General features: G+C 39.0%; 2 protein-coding genes across 5 annotated transcripts; one reads left to right on the top strand and one right to left on the bottom strand.

Moving 5' to 3' along the window:
- Positions 1 to 1893: 1893 nt before the first annotated feature.
- Positions 1894 to 5864, bottom strand: lipt2 (lipoyl(octanoyl) transferase 2). Of its 3 annotated transcripts, none has more exons than XM_079609527.1 (3): positions 5500 to 5864; positions 3388 to 3845; positions 1894 to 2221 (listed from the first exon to the last, which is right to left on the bottom strand). In XM_079609527.1, the coding sequence occupies exons 2-3, from the start codon at positions 3830 to 3832 to the stop codon at positions 1992 to 1994; spliced, it is 675 nt and encodes a 224-aa protein (XP_079465653.1). In that variant the 5' UTR covers positions 3833 to 3845; positions 5500 to 5864; the 3' UTR covers positions 1894 to 1991. The 3 variants fall into 3 exon arrangements, with proteins under 3 accessions (XP_079465653.1, XP_079465654.1, XP_079465652.1); XM_079609528.1 differs by lacking the exon at positions 5500 to 5864 and adding an exon at positions 4396 to 4493 and having other exon boundaries at positions 1901 to 2221; XM_079609526.1 differs by lacking the exon at positions 5500 to 5864 and having other exon boundaries at positions 1964 to 2221; positions 3388 to 3874.
- Positions 5443 to 15044, top strand: rnf169 (ring finger protein 169). Of its 2 annotated transcripts, none has more exons than XM_079609525.1 (7): positions 5443 to 5868; positions 6924 to 6997; positions 7370 to 7456; positions 7636 to 7742; positions 8077 to 8179; positions 10730 to 12864; positions 13483 to 15044. In XM_079609525.1, the coding sequence occupies exons 1-6, from the start codon at positions 5508 to 5510 to the stop codon at positions 11906 to 11908; spliced, it is 1911 nt and encodes a 636-aa protein (XP_079465651.1). In that variant the 5' UTR covers positions 5443 to 5507; the 3' UTR covers positions 11909 to 12864; positions 13483 to 15044. The 2 variants fall into 2 exon arrangements, with proteins under 2 accessions (XP_079465651.1, XP_079465650.1); XM_079609524.1 differs by having other exon boundaries at positions 10730 to 12930; positions 13411 to 13542.
- The last annotated feature ends 894 nt before the right edge of the window (positions 15045 to 15938 follow it).

The following is a 15938-nucleotide window of genomic DNA, read 5'->3' as shown; positions in this document are numbered from 1 at the left end:
CAATATCCCTACCCCTAAACCTAACCCTACCCATAACTTATCCCTAAAATCAGAGGGGGATGATAGGTGAGTGTGCGAGCATCAGAACTAGACCACGGAGAAATGAAAGAAGCTTGCCTGGTCAGGTGGATCACGTTTTATTTTCGATCTATTGGATGTCCGAGTGTATGTGCATCATTTACCTGGGGAGGAGATGGCAGCAGGATGCACTGAGGGAAGAAGGCAGAAGGCATTGAGTACTGCCATTCATGTGGATGTTACTTTGACACACATTGTTTATGCCACAGCCCACAGTCTACATGAAGATTGTTGCAGACCACGGACACCCCTAAATGTCAATGGTGTTCCCTGATGGCAGTGGCCTTTCAGCAGGATCCTGCACCATGCCACACTGCAAAACATTTCAGGAATGGTTCGAGAAAATGACAAAAAATTTAAGGTTTTGGTTTGGCCTCCAAATTCCCCAGATCTCAATCTGACTGAGCATCTGAGGGATGTGCCGGACCAACAAATCCGATCCTGGAGGCCTTGCAATTCCCATCTCGCAACTTGTCTTGGTGCCTTAACACCACAGGACACGTTCAGAGGTCTTGTGGAGTCCATGCCTCGTTCGATCAGAGCTGTTTTGGGACCTACATGATATTAGGCAAGTGGTTTTAATGTTGTGACAATCCAGCCCTCCTGGATTGACATTGTTCGGATGTCTGTTTTGCATATAAATCAAGAATATAGTGTATCGAAATAGCCTAGAAATCTAGACGCACCCTAGCGGCAGCAACATTTATTTTGCAGCGAGGGTAGTCTAGCAAGTGTCACAGAGCTTTAGTTCCTCCGGTTCCCGAACTCTCTCAATTCAGATAAATTTCCATAGGCCTATACAAAAATTTAGTCATTCACTAGGCCTATATCATAGCTATTCATATTGTCTTACAAAAAATATATAGGAAATGAGAACAGCTTTATTTTACATTCGGCTATATATAATATAATATAATATAATATAGCCGAATAAATACAGTATGTGAGCATTCATTTAGAGAAAACACATTAGGCAAGCAGAACGCAAGTATGACGCGATGTCATGAATATGCTAATTGACGCATGACGTCATCTAGCGTCATTTAGCGATTTTAGGGAAGGCATTAGCTACTTTCCTTTAAAAATAGTTGGCAACAAAGAATTGAAAACAAAGAATGGCTGCTGCTGCTGGCAAACAGCGGTCTTTTGAATCGGCTTTGGCCGCGACTCTGGAGGACTTGGAGTTAAGCTTTTCTTTGAGAAAAGAGCAAAGAACGGCACTTAAGTCATTCTTAAAACAGGAAGAAGTGTTCAGAGTTTTGCTGGACCGGATCTTTGCCGCTCTGACTACGTCACCTTCTTCATTGCTCTGGTTGGTTTTAGCGCTATCTAGGTGCAGAGGGAATTTGAAAGACAATAGTTTATCCCGACCCTCGGGTTGAGCCATCCCAATGGTGAGTTGCCAGACATAACATCTTGATGTAGGTCTGGCTTGCCAGGCTAGTGTCGAAAGGTAATCAATTAGTTCATTTAAATAACAGCCTTTAGAAATTTTCTAGAATTATCTACACTCATGACCAATCAGAATCTTATTTGCAAAGATGACCCTTAATTGATTTTGCATATGCCTAATATTAGTGTTTCTATATTTTAAGTTAGTTCAAGGTTGGATCCTAAAACTCATTGATCTATTGCTCACTTCTGCCTTTGGAAATGTGAACTGCAACTCCTGGTCTTTATTGTTCATATTGGTCACTCCTTGGGGTACCATGTAGTAATAGCATGGTACATTGATATAGCAAGCATTCAGTATTACCATCTGAAACCATCACTGTACCATGGCACCACCAAAATATTTGTATGGGAAGATAAATTGACAATGCAAAATGCAATTCTTTTTAATAACATTAAACGCAGACAAATTTACACATTTGTTGATTAAAAAAGGCTAATGTTTACAATTAAGAAGTGTTTCAACTGAAGCTACCATTATATGTTAAAGTGCAGTTAAATTGTTCAGTAAAGGCTTCCAGCAGTTTTGGTATGGCCTCTTCAGACGAGACATCCCGTCCCAGCTCTCGGCTCAGTGAGGTCACACCTTTTCCCACAATCCCACATGGCACAATGTTGTCAAACCAACTCATGTCTGTGTTGCAGTTAAGAGCCAAACCATGAGAGGTGATGTATCTTCCACAGTGGATACCTGCAAAACAAGACAGTTACCAACAAAACACTTGATCACATTCTTCTCTTGAACTTTATTTGTACAAAATATATAGTGGGGTCCTGATTTTTTTCTTCTTCTCCATTTAAAGCTGGAAATATATTGTTGAAACATTTTATACAAAGAAATTATATGATAAAATAAAATTCACTTTTTTTAGGTGACCAATCAAATTGTGACAATGAAAATGCTTTTGGGAACATTCTACAGATTTTAAGACTAAGATTTTTACTTGTATCTTTACAGAAATTAAAACTTTGCTATGGAAGCTTGTTTCCGCCACAGAATAAAAAATAAAAAAGGTAAATGCGAATTTTGACCCCACAATTTGTACTTTTTTTCTCACAATTGCGAGTTTACATCTCACATTTCTGACTTTTTATCTCAAAATAGCAATTGTGAGTTATAAAGTCAGAATTGGGTGATATAAAGTCACAATTGTGAGTTATAAAGTCAGAATTGGGTGATATAAAGTCACAATTGTGAGTTATAAAGTCAGAATTGTGAGATATAAAGTCACAATTGTGAGTTATAAAGTCAGAATTGCAAGATATAAACTCACAATTGCGTGTTATAAAGTCAGAATTGTGAGATATTAAATGCAATTGTGAGATAAAAATAACTTTTAAAATGTTCTGTGGTGGAAACAGGCTTCAATACTTTGCAAAAATGCATTATATTGATCAAAAGTGACTGTAAATACTTTTTTTGCAGTTCTTTTAAACATTAAGTATCCTGGAACAAAAAATAAATAGGCTATATCATGGTTTCCACAAATATTAAGCAGCACAACTTTCAACACTGATAATAATAAGAAATGTTTTACGAGATCCAAATAAGCGTATTAGAGTGATTTCTGAAGGATAAAACATTTTTAATTTTAAAATATTTCAACGTTTATTTATATTGTAATATTATTCCAATCCACAGTATTGCTATTTTACTGTATTTTTAATCAAATCAATGCAGCCTCGGTTAAACTTCTTTCAAAAACCTAAAAAAGGTTGTAGCCACCCCAAACTTTTGTATGGTAGTGTATATATAAATATATATATGTATACACACAGATGAGCCAAAACATTTTGAGCGCAAGCCTTATATGCTGCCTAAATAGGGAAAAAGGAAACAAACTAAAAGTTACTTACCAATTGCACAAATCTTGTTGTTGCCCACCCAGACGCCTGTATCTGGAGAAGTGGAGGCGTTGATCCCAAATTTACTGCACATCTTGATCACAGTCCTTTCCAGTTCACACACGTACCATCTCACACTCTTCTTAAAGCAGCCCAGGTTGAGGACGGGATAACACACTAACTGACCAGGTCCATGGAAAGTTATTAGACCGCCTCGGTTGGTGCGGAAGAAGTCTGCGCCCAGGCCTTTGAGTCTCCGCTCCTCCTCGGGAGGGTAAGGAGCCTGTCTGATGCCAATGGTGTACACAGGCTCATGTTCACACAGTAATAAAGTGTTCGGGCTGATGCTTGACGGATCCAGATGTTGCTTTATGTGCAGCTGCTGTATCTTCAAGGCACGACCGTAGGAAATCCTCCCTAAATGCAGCACCTTGACAGCAGCCTTACCGACTGACATTGTGAACTTGAGCCTTTGAAGCATGGATGGAAAACAAGGTCACAATTAGTTCCATATTTTAATTTTATTTCATATTTTAAACTTAATTTGTCCATAAAACAAACATAATTCAAGGTTGGCATGACACCGTGAAGCAATGAAAGCAGTTTCACGCAGTGTATTTTTTTCTTCTTCAAAGTAATGTAACTTTTTTTTCATTATTTCATAAACAAGAATCCTGTTTTATGGAATCACGCTGGGTATAATACATGCAGGTAGCAATAAATACAAACAACTTCTTATTTTTTACATTTAATGTATGCTATTTATCAACCATATACTGGTATGGCCCGAACTGATAATTAATCTGCAATTAATCAGATAGATTTTCGGAGAAATCCATAACTGGTAATGTCCTTATTTCACACCAGTTTTAAAAGAGGGTGCACCGAATACAAATATGATAACAACAGCAAGTTCCAACATAATATGATGTTGTGCGCTCATAATGTAGAGATTTCCATCTATGCTTTATGAGCGTGTACAGTAAGAACACAAGTTGTGTTAAAGGACATTCTTCTTACTGTACGCGCTGCAGTGCTGCCAGTACGGCCAGTACGGACTCATTCTACTTCAGCTCCTGAGGGCGGAGAAAGCGGAAGCGTGATGCATTACTGCCATCTACTGGTTTGGTGCGCTACTGACTAAACTAAACTTTACATCAAGAAAAAGCAGTGTAAAAAATGAAATCAAAAATAGAGATTTTTTTTTAGATATTGTGAAATATTATTACAAATGTAAATAATGGTTTTATATTTTAATATACTTTAAAATGTAATTTATTTCTGTGATTTAAAGTTGTTTTTTTCCACATAATTTCAGTCTTCAGTCACATGATCCTTCAGAAATAATTCTGATGATTATTTTAAACTCAAGAAACATTTCTGATTATTATCAATGTTGAAAACATTTGTGCTGCTTCATATCTGTTTGGAATCTGTGATACTTTTTTTTTTAGGATTCATTGATGAATTAAAAAGTAAATAACATAATTAATTTAATAGAAATCTCTTCTGACAATAGAAATCTTTACTATCATTTTTTTAAAATAATTTTTACACATCCTTGCTGAATAAAAGTATTATATGTCTTTCAAAAAAGTTTCATATAATTCATATAAAGTTTCAAAAAAAGAAAGAAAGAAAGAAAGAAAGAAAGAAAGAAAGAAAGAAAGAAAGAAAGAAAGAAAGAAAGAAAATAATGACCCCAAACTTTTGAATGGTTGTGTATATTGTTACAAAATATTTATATTTTAAATAAATGCTGTTCTTTTAAAACTTTTTATTCATCAAAAAAGTATAAATGCAGGCTTGATGAGACTTCTTTCAAACACATTAAAAATAGTGAGTTCCAAACTTTTGTACAGTATTTATTATATATATTTATATTATTATATATATTATAAAAATAAATAAATAAATATATATATATATATATATATTTTTTATTTTATTTTATTAAGTTAAGTTCTCTGTGACTAGTGTATAAAATAATAATGAAAATATAAAAATCAAATAAATTGTCGTTCCACCCATAGACTATAAAAAAATAAGAAAAAAAGTTCCACCGCTGCACGTGACGTCACGATAGGGCGGGGCTTGTTTTCAAACCCAGACTCGGGTTCATACCAACGAAGATGGCGGCGGTGGGGTCCGCCAAATCCACTGGACTGGGACAGAGAGGCAAAACCAGGCCTGGCGCTCACGCCGCTCCGCTGTCTCTGGAGGAGGCCCGGTGTCCGGTGTGCTCGGAGATACTCCTGGAGCCGGTGACGATGCCCTGCGGACACTCGGTGTGCCTGCACTGCTTCCAGCGGACGGTGAAGCTGATCAGCCTGTGCTGTCCGCTGTGCCGGCTGCGGGTGTCCAGCTGGGCCCGCAAGCAGTCCCGGGAGAAGAGCCTGGTCAACACCGAGCTGTGGGAGCTGGTCCGCCTCAGTCACCCGGAGAGATGCAAGCGGAGGATGGAGCAGAGGGACGGGGAGATCGCGGACGGGGGTTAGTCAGTGTGACTGGATGAATATTACATAATCATGAGTTTGAAATCATTGTTTACGCTTGGAGGAATCGCCGAATGACATGGCAGACAGTTTTACACCTTCAGTGATTTCAGCTCAGATGACCGTTTGACCAAATAACTCCACAATAACAAGTTCTATTTTATTATCGAGTGTTTCTATTTTCAAGGATATGAAACATAAATGTTATTTTTAAAACAGGGAACTGTAATCTGGAAGAAAACAGCAGTGTTTTGGGGGCGTTTACACACACACACGCACACACTTCACACAGCCAGGACTGTCTGCGCTACGTTTGGTCTTGTGTGTCTACAAATTAATAGTCGCGTTGCGTTTTTAACTTGGAAAAAACACAATTAAAGACGATTTTAGTGGTTAATTTGATCAAACACGTAAAATATAGGGTACTTTTATTTTTTTGTATACAGACAGCTCTGGGGAAAGAATAAGACACCACTGCATAATTAGCAGTTTCTCTGTATTCATTCTTTATATGTATCTGTTTGAGTAAAATATATATATATATATTTTTACTTATTCTACAGACTACTGACAAATCCCCCCCCCCCCCCTAATTCCAATTAAAAATATTGTTATTTATTTATTCATTTGCATATGAATAACAAATCAAGTTTATGACCATCAGAACGTGGTCAACATAATGAATACGTGATTTAATAATTTAGACTTTATAAAGTATTAAAACGAATTCAAGAATTTGTTTTATATAAAAAAAAAACATTATTCAAGTTTTAGTTTTCGCTATGACTTACAAGACAAGACATTCTAGTGTGGTATCCTCTTCCTAACCTGGCTGTTTGTGAAACTGAGTGGTAACTTGTCCAGGCATGTGTGTGTCAGTGGGCGGAGCTAGTGACTGAACTGAGATTCTAGAGAGCATCAAATGTGTTTGTCATGGTTTGGTCCCATTAGTGAGTTTGACTTTGTGTTAGGAAAAAGGTAAGCCAATTGGCCATATTGTCTATTTTTTTTTGTGTGTGTGTGATTTCTTATGTTTATGTTTTCATCTCTTAGAAATTTTCCGTGCCCCTGTGCCAATTCATAAGCCTGGAGAAATGCGTCAAGACTATGAGAAACAAAAGATGAAGGTAAGTTACAGAGGCATGACACTACTGAGTCCATTTTTTTGCACTTTTCATTGCCATTTTCTCATATGGCATTATTTTTAGCTTACATTTACAAATAAAAATGATAGTATTACAATGTTCTTGGACATATGCCATGCTATTTTTGAAATGAACTTCATGAAACATTTGATACAATTACTATTGTTCCAACAAAGTGGAAAAGTTCACAAACATCTTTCATAAGGGATTTAAATGATGGCCTGCACTTATTTGGCATTTAGGTAAAAATAACTTTTGATTTCTAATGATCTTGTTTAGCTTGTTCTCCTTATAGCGTGAAATACAGTTGCATACAGTATATGTGTATATATAAAGCACAGGGTTATTTTTCAGGGTGGATGCAGTGAAGAAACTGAAGAGAGAAAGAAAAAAATCCATAGAAAGGAAGAGTGTGGGATGCTCAAACATTGTCAATATCCTGTATGTCCAAAACTCTTCTTCGTTGTTTCCTACTTGGCCCTAAGCTGGGTGTAAACAAGCATGCACACATACAGTTACTTCATATACTTCACAACTTGGCATATTTCTATTATTAACTATTTTGCTACTGCTGAATAACATTTGCTCATCCGTCTCACACTGTAGTTACTGTGTTTCAGTTCTGTGGAGTGTCAGACTCTGAGAACGAGGAGCCGGTGGGAAAGAGGACCAGACACGTCTCAGCATTTGTACGAAAAACAAGATGCTCCCCTGCTTTCAATAGAGGGTATTGCACTTTACATATTTACTTTATATTTAAAATGTATTTATGTGCTTAGTATGTATTAGCTACTAGTGGTAGACATATATGTTTTTTCATTGTATCTAGAACGGGGGACCTGGAAAACACTAACATGCTAAAATTATTCCTTATTATGACCATTTTCCACATCTCAAAACTATGAAAATAAAACATAGAGGCATACAAATTATGTAGTGGCCAAAAGTGTCAAGCAAATTATGTTGTTTGAACTTAATTGTGATGCTTCCCTCAATTAATATAACATTTTGAGGTGTTACATAGAGATACACATCCATCCCATCATTGTGCTGCATTACAGTTGTCTTCATAGCAGTGCGGTTCAGAGGAGCAGGAGCTGTACGGACTCTGAGGATGGCAGAGGAAAAAGCAGAGTTCACACACATCATGCTGTTCCTGACAAGGTATAATACTTCAGTTATTGCCTGAATGTGTAAATCATCAGTCTAATTTGTTGTATTGTTAGATAAAACACCAGTCCTGTTCTAAGAAATATATGTGGCTCTCAACTTCACTTCAGAGTGCTGAAAAAATATGTATATATTTTAGTAAGCAACCATTTAGAAGACACATTTATCCAAAACAGTTTAGTGTAGGTCCAACCCTAATTAAACGCACATGAACAAGCTAATCAAGGTCTTCAGGATTACTAGAAAATTACAAGCGGGCAAGTTTGAACAAAGCACAGTGGACCTCTAGGGCCAGATTTGAAGAACTGTGTCCTATAGAGAAACCTAAGTTTAAAGGCTGAGGTGTACTTCATTTCCCGCAGTGACACAGGAAGTATGCTTTTGGCTTAAGTGCGTTTTTTTCTTCTTTGGGGATCGAACCAGCCTTACTGGGCTGAAACGCTTGGGTTTTCCCTGCGCCAGAAAACAGCCTAACAGATTTCAGTGCAGATAATGACAAATGATTTTTAACATCTTCTGCAATGCACTAAATTGAGAATTTCATGTAGGTCCATTTGTGCTTTTAGAAATCCAATATATTGCCATTCGGTTTAACAACTGACTTTTTTCCACACCTTAAAATGAATCTTGTGCGTTCCTAATTGTCAAACCCACAGCTTTTTTTATTGTATAGGTGTGTTCACGCCATGGTTGACTTACCGTAATTTCAAGATTTCGACTTGTAAAAAGAGTTCACGTCCTCGTAGAACATGTAATTACATCTTGTTAAATTCAGAATTTTCTGAGAGCTTGTTCTGACTTGTACCACGTGACCGCTCCAAATTCATTTAGCCGTTGATAGTGTTGCTGTAGAAATGCATAATTCTGATTCCGAGGACGTGAACTAGAGGTCTTCGCGGGTCCATTTGGATCTGAAAACCTGAGGTCCGACCCGAGATCCAAGGGGGTTCGGGTCCAAAACTTCGTCGAGTGCCTTGGACATGGGTCGGGTTCGGTATTAGTGGCCTCGGGTCAATAAATGTGCATTTTCCGAACGGATACGAAAAGACTCGAACTGAAACTCGAAACTATGTTTAGTATTTAACAAAATTGTATTATTTAAAACTATTCTATGACAACGTTATCTCACTTTTTCTAATTTCTCTATGAATCCACGCTTCTATGTGCAATGGACTATACACACAGTTGCTTCCGCGAATCATTGCTCCACATTTTTGCCTACTCTTTCAACGAGTGTCGTCAGCATGAATTAAAATAAACTTTAATCATCTTATGGTCAGATAAATAACATTTCTTTCCAAAGTAATAGGACGTAATTAGGTTACAGTGATGAGTGATTGACATTTCAGCACTTCAACGCAAATTTGCGCGTTCAGAATGGGCGTGGCTTATAGTTTCATAAGCCCTCATTCAACCATAGAAATCAGGTTAAATCGACTGAAGCGATCCCGCGATCAGAAATGACGGGAGGGGTTGTGTCGCCCAGATTTGCTTCCCCCGGTCTGCATTTTCCCCAGACATACATTCTTCTCCCACACAAAAACAGAATTCCATTCCAAATATCTAAAATTCCGCGAAATTCCGCGTTAATTCGCCAATTTCGCGATTCCGTCCGCAAAATTATTGGGCCCTATTCCAAGAGAGTGTTTTAGGGCAGGTAGGAGCTAATCTCTGCCAGACCTTGGTCCTTCAGAAGCACAGTTTGACACCCCTGGAGTAGGGAATTAACTGTTGTTGCAATCAGTAGCTGCGTTTACGTGGCTCAATCCGAATGAAATCAATCCGATTAAAGAATCCGAACAAGGTGTTTACATGGACGACAAATAAAGTAATCGGGTTGATGTGCGCGTTTACATGTCACAAGCTTTACATCTGATTTGATCGTTTTAGACATGCGCAGTTACGCACAATCAGTGCACTAGACGATTCCCGCCGCCGTTCCACGATGTGCATAATTAACAGCCACCCTCTTACCATTTTTTATTTGCTCGACTGACCTGTTAATTCCAGCTGTTTTAAGTTTTTCAAAAACCTGCTTGAACAAGTCATTATTGCGTGTCTTGCGACCGTCTAATCTTTCAACTGCTTTTTCTTCCTTCAAAATATTCAGCAACAACGTGGTCTCTGCTACAGACCATAGATAGTATATAAACGCTACAGACCAATTTTGCTTACCGCACGCCATCTTCCCTTCAAAAACAACAGTGCGTCATACGTCATTACGTCATTTCTACGTCATTGCACATGCGCATTCCTTTCAGATTTGGTTTTCAGTCCGATTAAGTGTTTACATGTTCTCTTGATCGGATTACAAAAGGAATAAACCACCCCTTTCAATCCGATCGAAATTTAAATCGGATCGAGCTCAATCGGATCAATTAAGGTGTTTACATGAAGGTTTTTCAATCGGATTGAGCCTTCAATCCGATTATAAGGGTCCATGTAAACGCAGCTAGTGGTAGTCTTGACAAAAGTCACATTTTCCAGTGAATCAGTAATTTTTATTGTCAGTGATGCTACTCTCCCACTCTTTCCCCGCTCTAGGCAAGCATCACTCATAGTTACAACGCTGGAATCCTTCTCTCCTCGGAGAACAGTCTGTCTTTTTCAGCTCCGGTACTGAGCCTAGATAAGAGACACCACTGGCGGGGCATCCACACCTCTTCCGTTTCTGTTGTGCTTCAAACGAAACCAGAGAGGTCCATTAGCCCCGAGAGCAATGATAGCATATCGGAAGAACTCAACCATTTCAAGCCTATCGTCTGCTCGCCGTGCACGCCACCCAAAAGGTTGCCCGACGGTCGTCTCTTGGAGCCTACGATCGTGAAGTCGACCCCTAGGAACTTGACGCGCACTCTGCAGAAGTCCACAAGCTACGAGGCCAGCCCCACCATCTTGCAGAAGTGGAAGCAGATTGAAGTTGATCGTCAGAGCATCAAGGTGACCTCAAAAGGTACAGTCACAAGTCCGATCGCAGAGGATTCTAGCCATAAACTGAGTCCCGTAGAAGAACGGGACAGCCGACTCTGCAGCTGTGCTGTAGCCACGGACGGCTTGAAGGATCATCAGTGCATTTGTGAGTCAAGTGCCAAAGGGTCTAAGGATCAGAAGGATAAACTTGTAGTCTGTAATAAACGACGGCTTATATTTGATCAGTGTAACAAAGAGGAAGATACACTGCCAGTTAGCGCTCATGTCAGGTCGACAACTCAAACTATTGCAGATACTTCATCCCCAAAAAGGCGTAGCAGATGTGAAGCACTCTGTGAACCCACAGAAACGTGTGCACCGATGTTGGATAAACTCGCTGGACATTGTAATCCAGGTACTGTAGACCCTGAGAACTTAATAAACGAGCCTAGCACCAGGAGCTGTGTACTTAACAGACCTACCTCAAGAAGGGGCAAAAAGAGAAGCCACAAAACCAAACACTTGGAAGAGAACCTCCAGGCAAAAATATCTCGGGCCGATGGCTGCAATGCCTGCGACAGGCTCGATGATCTGATTGTCCGGCGAATGAATCAGGAAAAGGTGGACCGAGAACTGGCACTGAAGCTACAAAGACAGTTTGACAGAGAATGCCAAAAAATGGACAGGCACAAAGCAAGTCGTAACAAATACGAACTCAGGTCCTGGGCCACGAAAGATGGGATGGTAGGACACAATACACGCCGATCAGGAAGAATCTCCAAAAGAAATGAGCACTTGAACTATAGCTGTTAAAGGGACTTACGGTTATAGTAGTGTTTTATCGTAGTGATTCATAACAGTTGCAAACGTTTTCTTTGCTTAGGCACTATAGAGGCTTTCTAACATCTGGATGAGTAGTGCAAGATAAGGTATTTACTTTTTCGACTTGCCATTTAACAGATGTGTTTCATCCAAAGTGTTTCATCCGAGTCCACCTAGACTAGAGCAACCTGGGGTTAAGTGCCTTTGCTCAAGGGCAATGGTCGCAGGACAGGAGTGGGCTCTCGGCAACTTTCCCATTCATGGGGATTCAAAGCTGCAGTGTTTTGTTTCCAGCTCTGTTACTGTTTAACTGGCTTCTACTACTCAAAAAGAGGAAACTAGGTTTATGTTGTTTGGGGGACGTGACATACATACAGAACTATATGTAAGAACTCTTTTAAAAGGCTTTTTAGTACTTCAAGCCAGAGACAATAGTACTCCTTTCAATCTCTTTGTGCTCATCACAATCACAATAGCTCCTCATGAAGTTTGTTTGCATGTTTTAAAGTTATCATAGGACATTTGTTAAAACAGAAGGTGTTTTGTACAAAGGTGTAGCATAACCCCTTTTCTCTGGAGTTTCTTGTTTCCAGTGGCCTGGGAAGTTTTATCTTGATGTATCAATCTATCAAACAACTCGTACGAATATATATATTTTTTTGTGAATGATTTGAGTGGGGAAGAGAAAAATTGTAGCCTTAGGTCAGAAAACTACTCTACACAAGCGCATAGACGCCAATGCTTGGTCAACAGTTTGCAAGAGCGCAGTCTTGTTTGTGTGTAACCTGTTTCCTGCATTCTTAAGTACTGGGAAGGAAACAAACCGTAGTACTCAAGGCAGCCATAGAGTTGCCTTCCAATGTTTGTGCCATTAATCAGGATGTATTATTTTTAGTTAGCTAGCTATGAACCGCTTTAAAAGAACACGCTGACTTTTTGGGACTTTAGCTTATTCACCGTGTCCCCCAGAGTTAGATAAGTACATACATAGGCTCCTCATCTCCGTGCGTGCCGTAACTCTGTCTGACGCACCCACCGCTAGCCTAGCTTAGCACAAAGACTGGAGGTAAACAGCTCCAGCTAGCATACTGCTCCCAATAAGTGACAAAATAACGCCAACATTTTCCTATTTACATGTTGTGATTTGTATAGTCACAGTGTGTACAAATAACAAGGTCACATGAGACACAGCCATCTTCTAACTGTATACATACTGGGAACTATATTCTCAGAAGTGATTTGCTCGCAGCACCTGAGAAGCCCCGTGGTGAGGAGCAGAGAGTTCGCTCAGAGCGTTGCGCTAATCACTCAGCAGAAGTAGCAGTGTTATAGTTCCCAGTATGTATATTAGAAGATGGCTGTGTCTCATGTGACCTTGTTATTTGTACACACTGTTGTACACGTTATTTTGTCACTTATTGGGAGCAGTATGCTAGCTGGAGCCGTTTACCTCCAGTCTTTGTGCTAAGCTAGGCTAGCGGTGGGTGCGTCAGACAGAGTTACGGCACGCACAGAGATGAGAAGCCTATGTATTCTATGGACTTATCTAACTCTGGGGGATACAGTGAATAAGCTAAAGTCCCAAAAAGTCGACATGTTCCTTTAAGACAGACATCTAAGGATACAAAAAAAAAAAGCGTAACACTCGCATTAGGCCTATACATTTGTTAAACTATTTTTGGAGTTTACAATAAAAAACAAAAATTGCTTATTTATAGAAGACATGGACAATTGTATTGATATGGCATCCGCAGACAGTGATTGACTGTCGTAAAACTCGTAAAGCAGTTCAGTAACTTAATGCTTTCTCTAATGGTAGAGCGGTTCAGGTTGGTATCTCCTTATATAGCCTACAAATATGTATGGTAAAGAGTTTGCATTGTTATATTTAGTAAATGAGGAAAATTAATGGAAAATAAAATCAAAGGAGGTGGTAAGTGGTTCACCAGAGAAAACTGATCACAGATTACGGTTTATGCTAATACCTGCTATAGCACCCCTTGTGGCAGTGCTGGGAATGCAACACTTGTGTTGTTGTCACACATTTTATCATTTGAAATCAAACTCGAAAGAAAGAGTTTAGAAAGCGCTTGCGGTCACATGTTTGTGTAGAGTATGTTTCGGGCCTAACTGCAAACATTTTTCTTTTTTTTTACCTTTAAGTAAAATAGCTATACAATAGTTTGGGATGTTAAAATGCATTGTGTGACAATGTTGACCATTAAGATTTGTAAAGAAATCTGATCGTTTTATTTTTACTTTAATTATTTAAACTAATCCTAGCTTATTTTTTTGTTTTTTTGTTTTTCTCTAGTGTTTTAGACAAAACTCTCCAAACTGTAATCTAAATAAAATATAATTAATCTGGTTAAGAGGATATAAAGTAACTGCATTTGAATACTTCTGCAAAAGCTGTGCATATAACGCCACAACGAAAAATAATGCATGCTTACTTGATTCGGCAACTGGCAAAACAAATTTGTGGATATTATTTAAGACATTGGTTTCTGTCATTGTATTTTTTGGGGGGAGTTTCTACATGTTTCACTTTTAGCTTCGGCGAGACGCCACTCTCAAGGGCTACTTTCATTTCACAACTTTATCTATTAGGCTTTATTTACTAGAGAGATCTATTGTGTGACTTGTGTCAGCCAAGAAAGCTTTAATCATGTTACTTTTGCTGTAAAAAGACACATTCAGTTGGACCACATCTATATGCACATACATTTACTGTTGCCTACTTTGTACCCTGAACTCATTTTTATCACAGACAGATTATTTCTATCCTGTATACTTCTTTGTAATGTGCCAACATGCCTGATTTCTGCAATCACGCAGTCTTTCCTTTTTGTTTTCCTTTATTTAAGTTCTGTGTAGGTTGCCAGCTGTACTATTGGAGAAGATAAATAGATTTGTATGCATTACTGTACTATTTTGGAAATATGACTTGCCTATATTGATCTTGAAACTGATGCAAAGATGTTATTAGGGATTGTTTCTGACTGGCTTCCGAAGGATTCGGATTGTCTTCCATTGTCGAAAGGTATTGCTGGATTTGAAAGAGAATGTGGCATATGTATGAATTCTGTGGAGATGTAAAGAACACATTATATTTATTTGAGCAGTACTTTGTAACAATGTCATCTTTTTAAACATTGCCTTTATACATGATTTTCCGGTTTCTGTCAACAAAACACTAGGAGCAGGAATTAAATAATGTAGCATTCATTCAGAATTTGCAAGCAAGTTTTTTCCTTTTTTTTTTTTATATAAGTATTTAAACTAAAGATTTTGTTTGTTTTTAAAGGTGTGTTAAGCGATTTCTGAGAAATGCTGTTGAAAGTGGATCGGACTGAGCGGCAAAACACACTTTCCCAATCAGCAGTAAGAGGAGTACACACTCAAGGCCAATTTATACTTCTGCGTCGGGTGCGCGCAGTATACGGCGTAGCATACGCATAGACGTGTACCATACGCCGTACCCTGACGCGCACCTCCTCAAAAATGTAACTACACGTCACGACGACGCGGACCGCAAGATCTGTGATTGGTCGGCTTGGTAGCATTGCTCTTCCTCCTACGCGTTTCCGGCGTGTTCTTCTGCACCGCCCGCCATTTTTAAATTCAGAAGTTCTGTAAATTCAGAAATTTCACTAAAATTGACTTTTTTTCCAACTCGATAAGCTCCAGCTCCAACATGATCCGCTCTCTTTCAGTCGCCATTGCTTGTAGTAGCCAAATCAAAACAGCCACGAGGAATCTATACACAGTGGAGCATTAAAACCCGCCCCCGCCAACTAGCGTTTCGGCGATGTAACTGCAGAGCAACGCAGACATAAACGCAGAAGTATAAATGCTCACGACGCCATCTCCTACTTGCGTAGCCTACGACGTACACTACGGCGTACACCCGACGCAGAAGTATAAATCAGCCTTCAGTGCCTGTGTTGTGTTGCATAACTTGTTTGTGAATTTGGGGGCGGAGCTTTCAAGATGGGGTGTGTTTGTTTTTGGTGATTTC

Source organism: Phoxinus phoxinus, assembly GCF_949152265.1.
Source record: "Phoxinus phoxinus genome assembly, chromosome: 4".
Classification (NCBI taxonomy): domain Eukaryota; kingdom Metazoa; phylum Chordata; class Actinopteri; order Cypriniformes; family Leuciscidae; genus Phoxinus; species Phoxinus phoxinus.
Note: the sequence above shows the minus strand (reverse complement) of the source record. Positions and strands in the feature narration are given on the sequence as shown.

What these genes read in the sequence shown, in the direction of transcription:
- lipt2 (XM_079609526.1), bottom strand. Translation starts at nt 3,856, where the DNA reads ATGCTTCAAAGGCTCAAGTTCACAATGTCAGTCGGTAAGGCTGCTGTC. An exon ending in CAACAAGATTTGTGCAATTG is followed by an intron (nt 2,222 to 3,387) that starts GTAAGTAACTTT and finishes CTTGTTTTGCAG; the next exon opens with GTATCCACTGTGGAAGATAC.
- rnf169 (XM_079609525.1), top strand. Translation starts at nt 5,508, where the DNA reads ATGGCGGCGGTGGGGTCCGCCAAATCCACTGGACTGGGACAGAGAGGC. An exon ending in ATGAGAAACAAAAGATGAAG is followed by an intron (nt 6,998 to 7,369) that starts GTAAGTTACAGA and finishes GTTATTTTTCAG; the next exon opens with GGTGGATGCAGTGAAGAAAC. An exon ending in ATCATGCTGTTCCTGACAAG is followed by an intron (nt 8,180 to 10,729) that starts GTATAATACTTC and finishes TCCCCGCTCTAG; the next exon opens with GCAAGCATCACTCATAGTTA.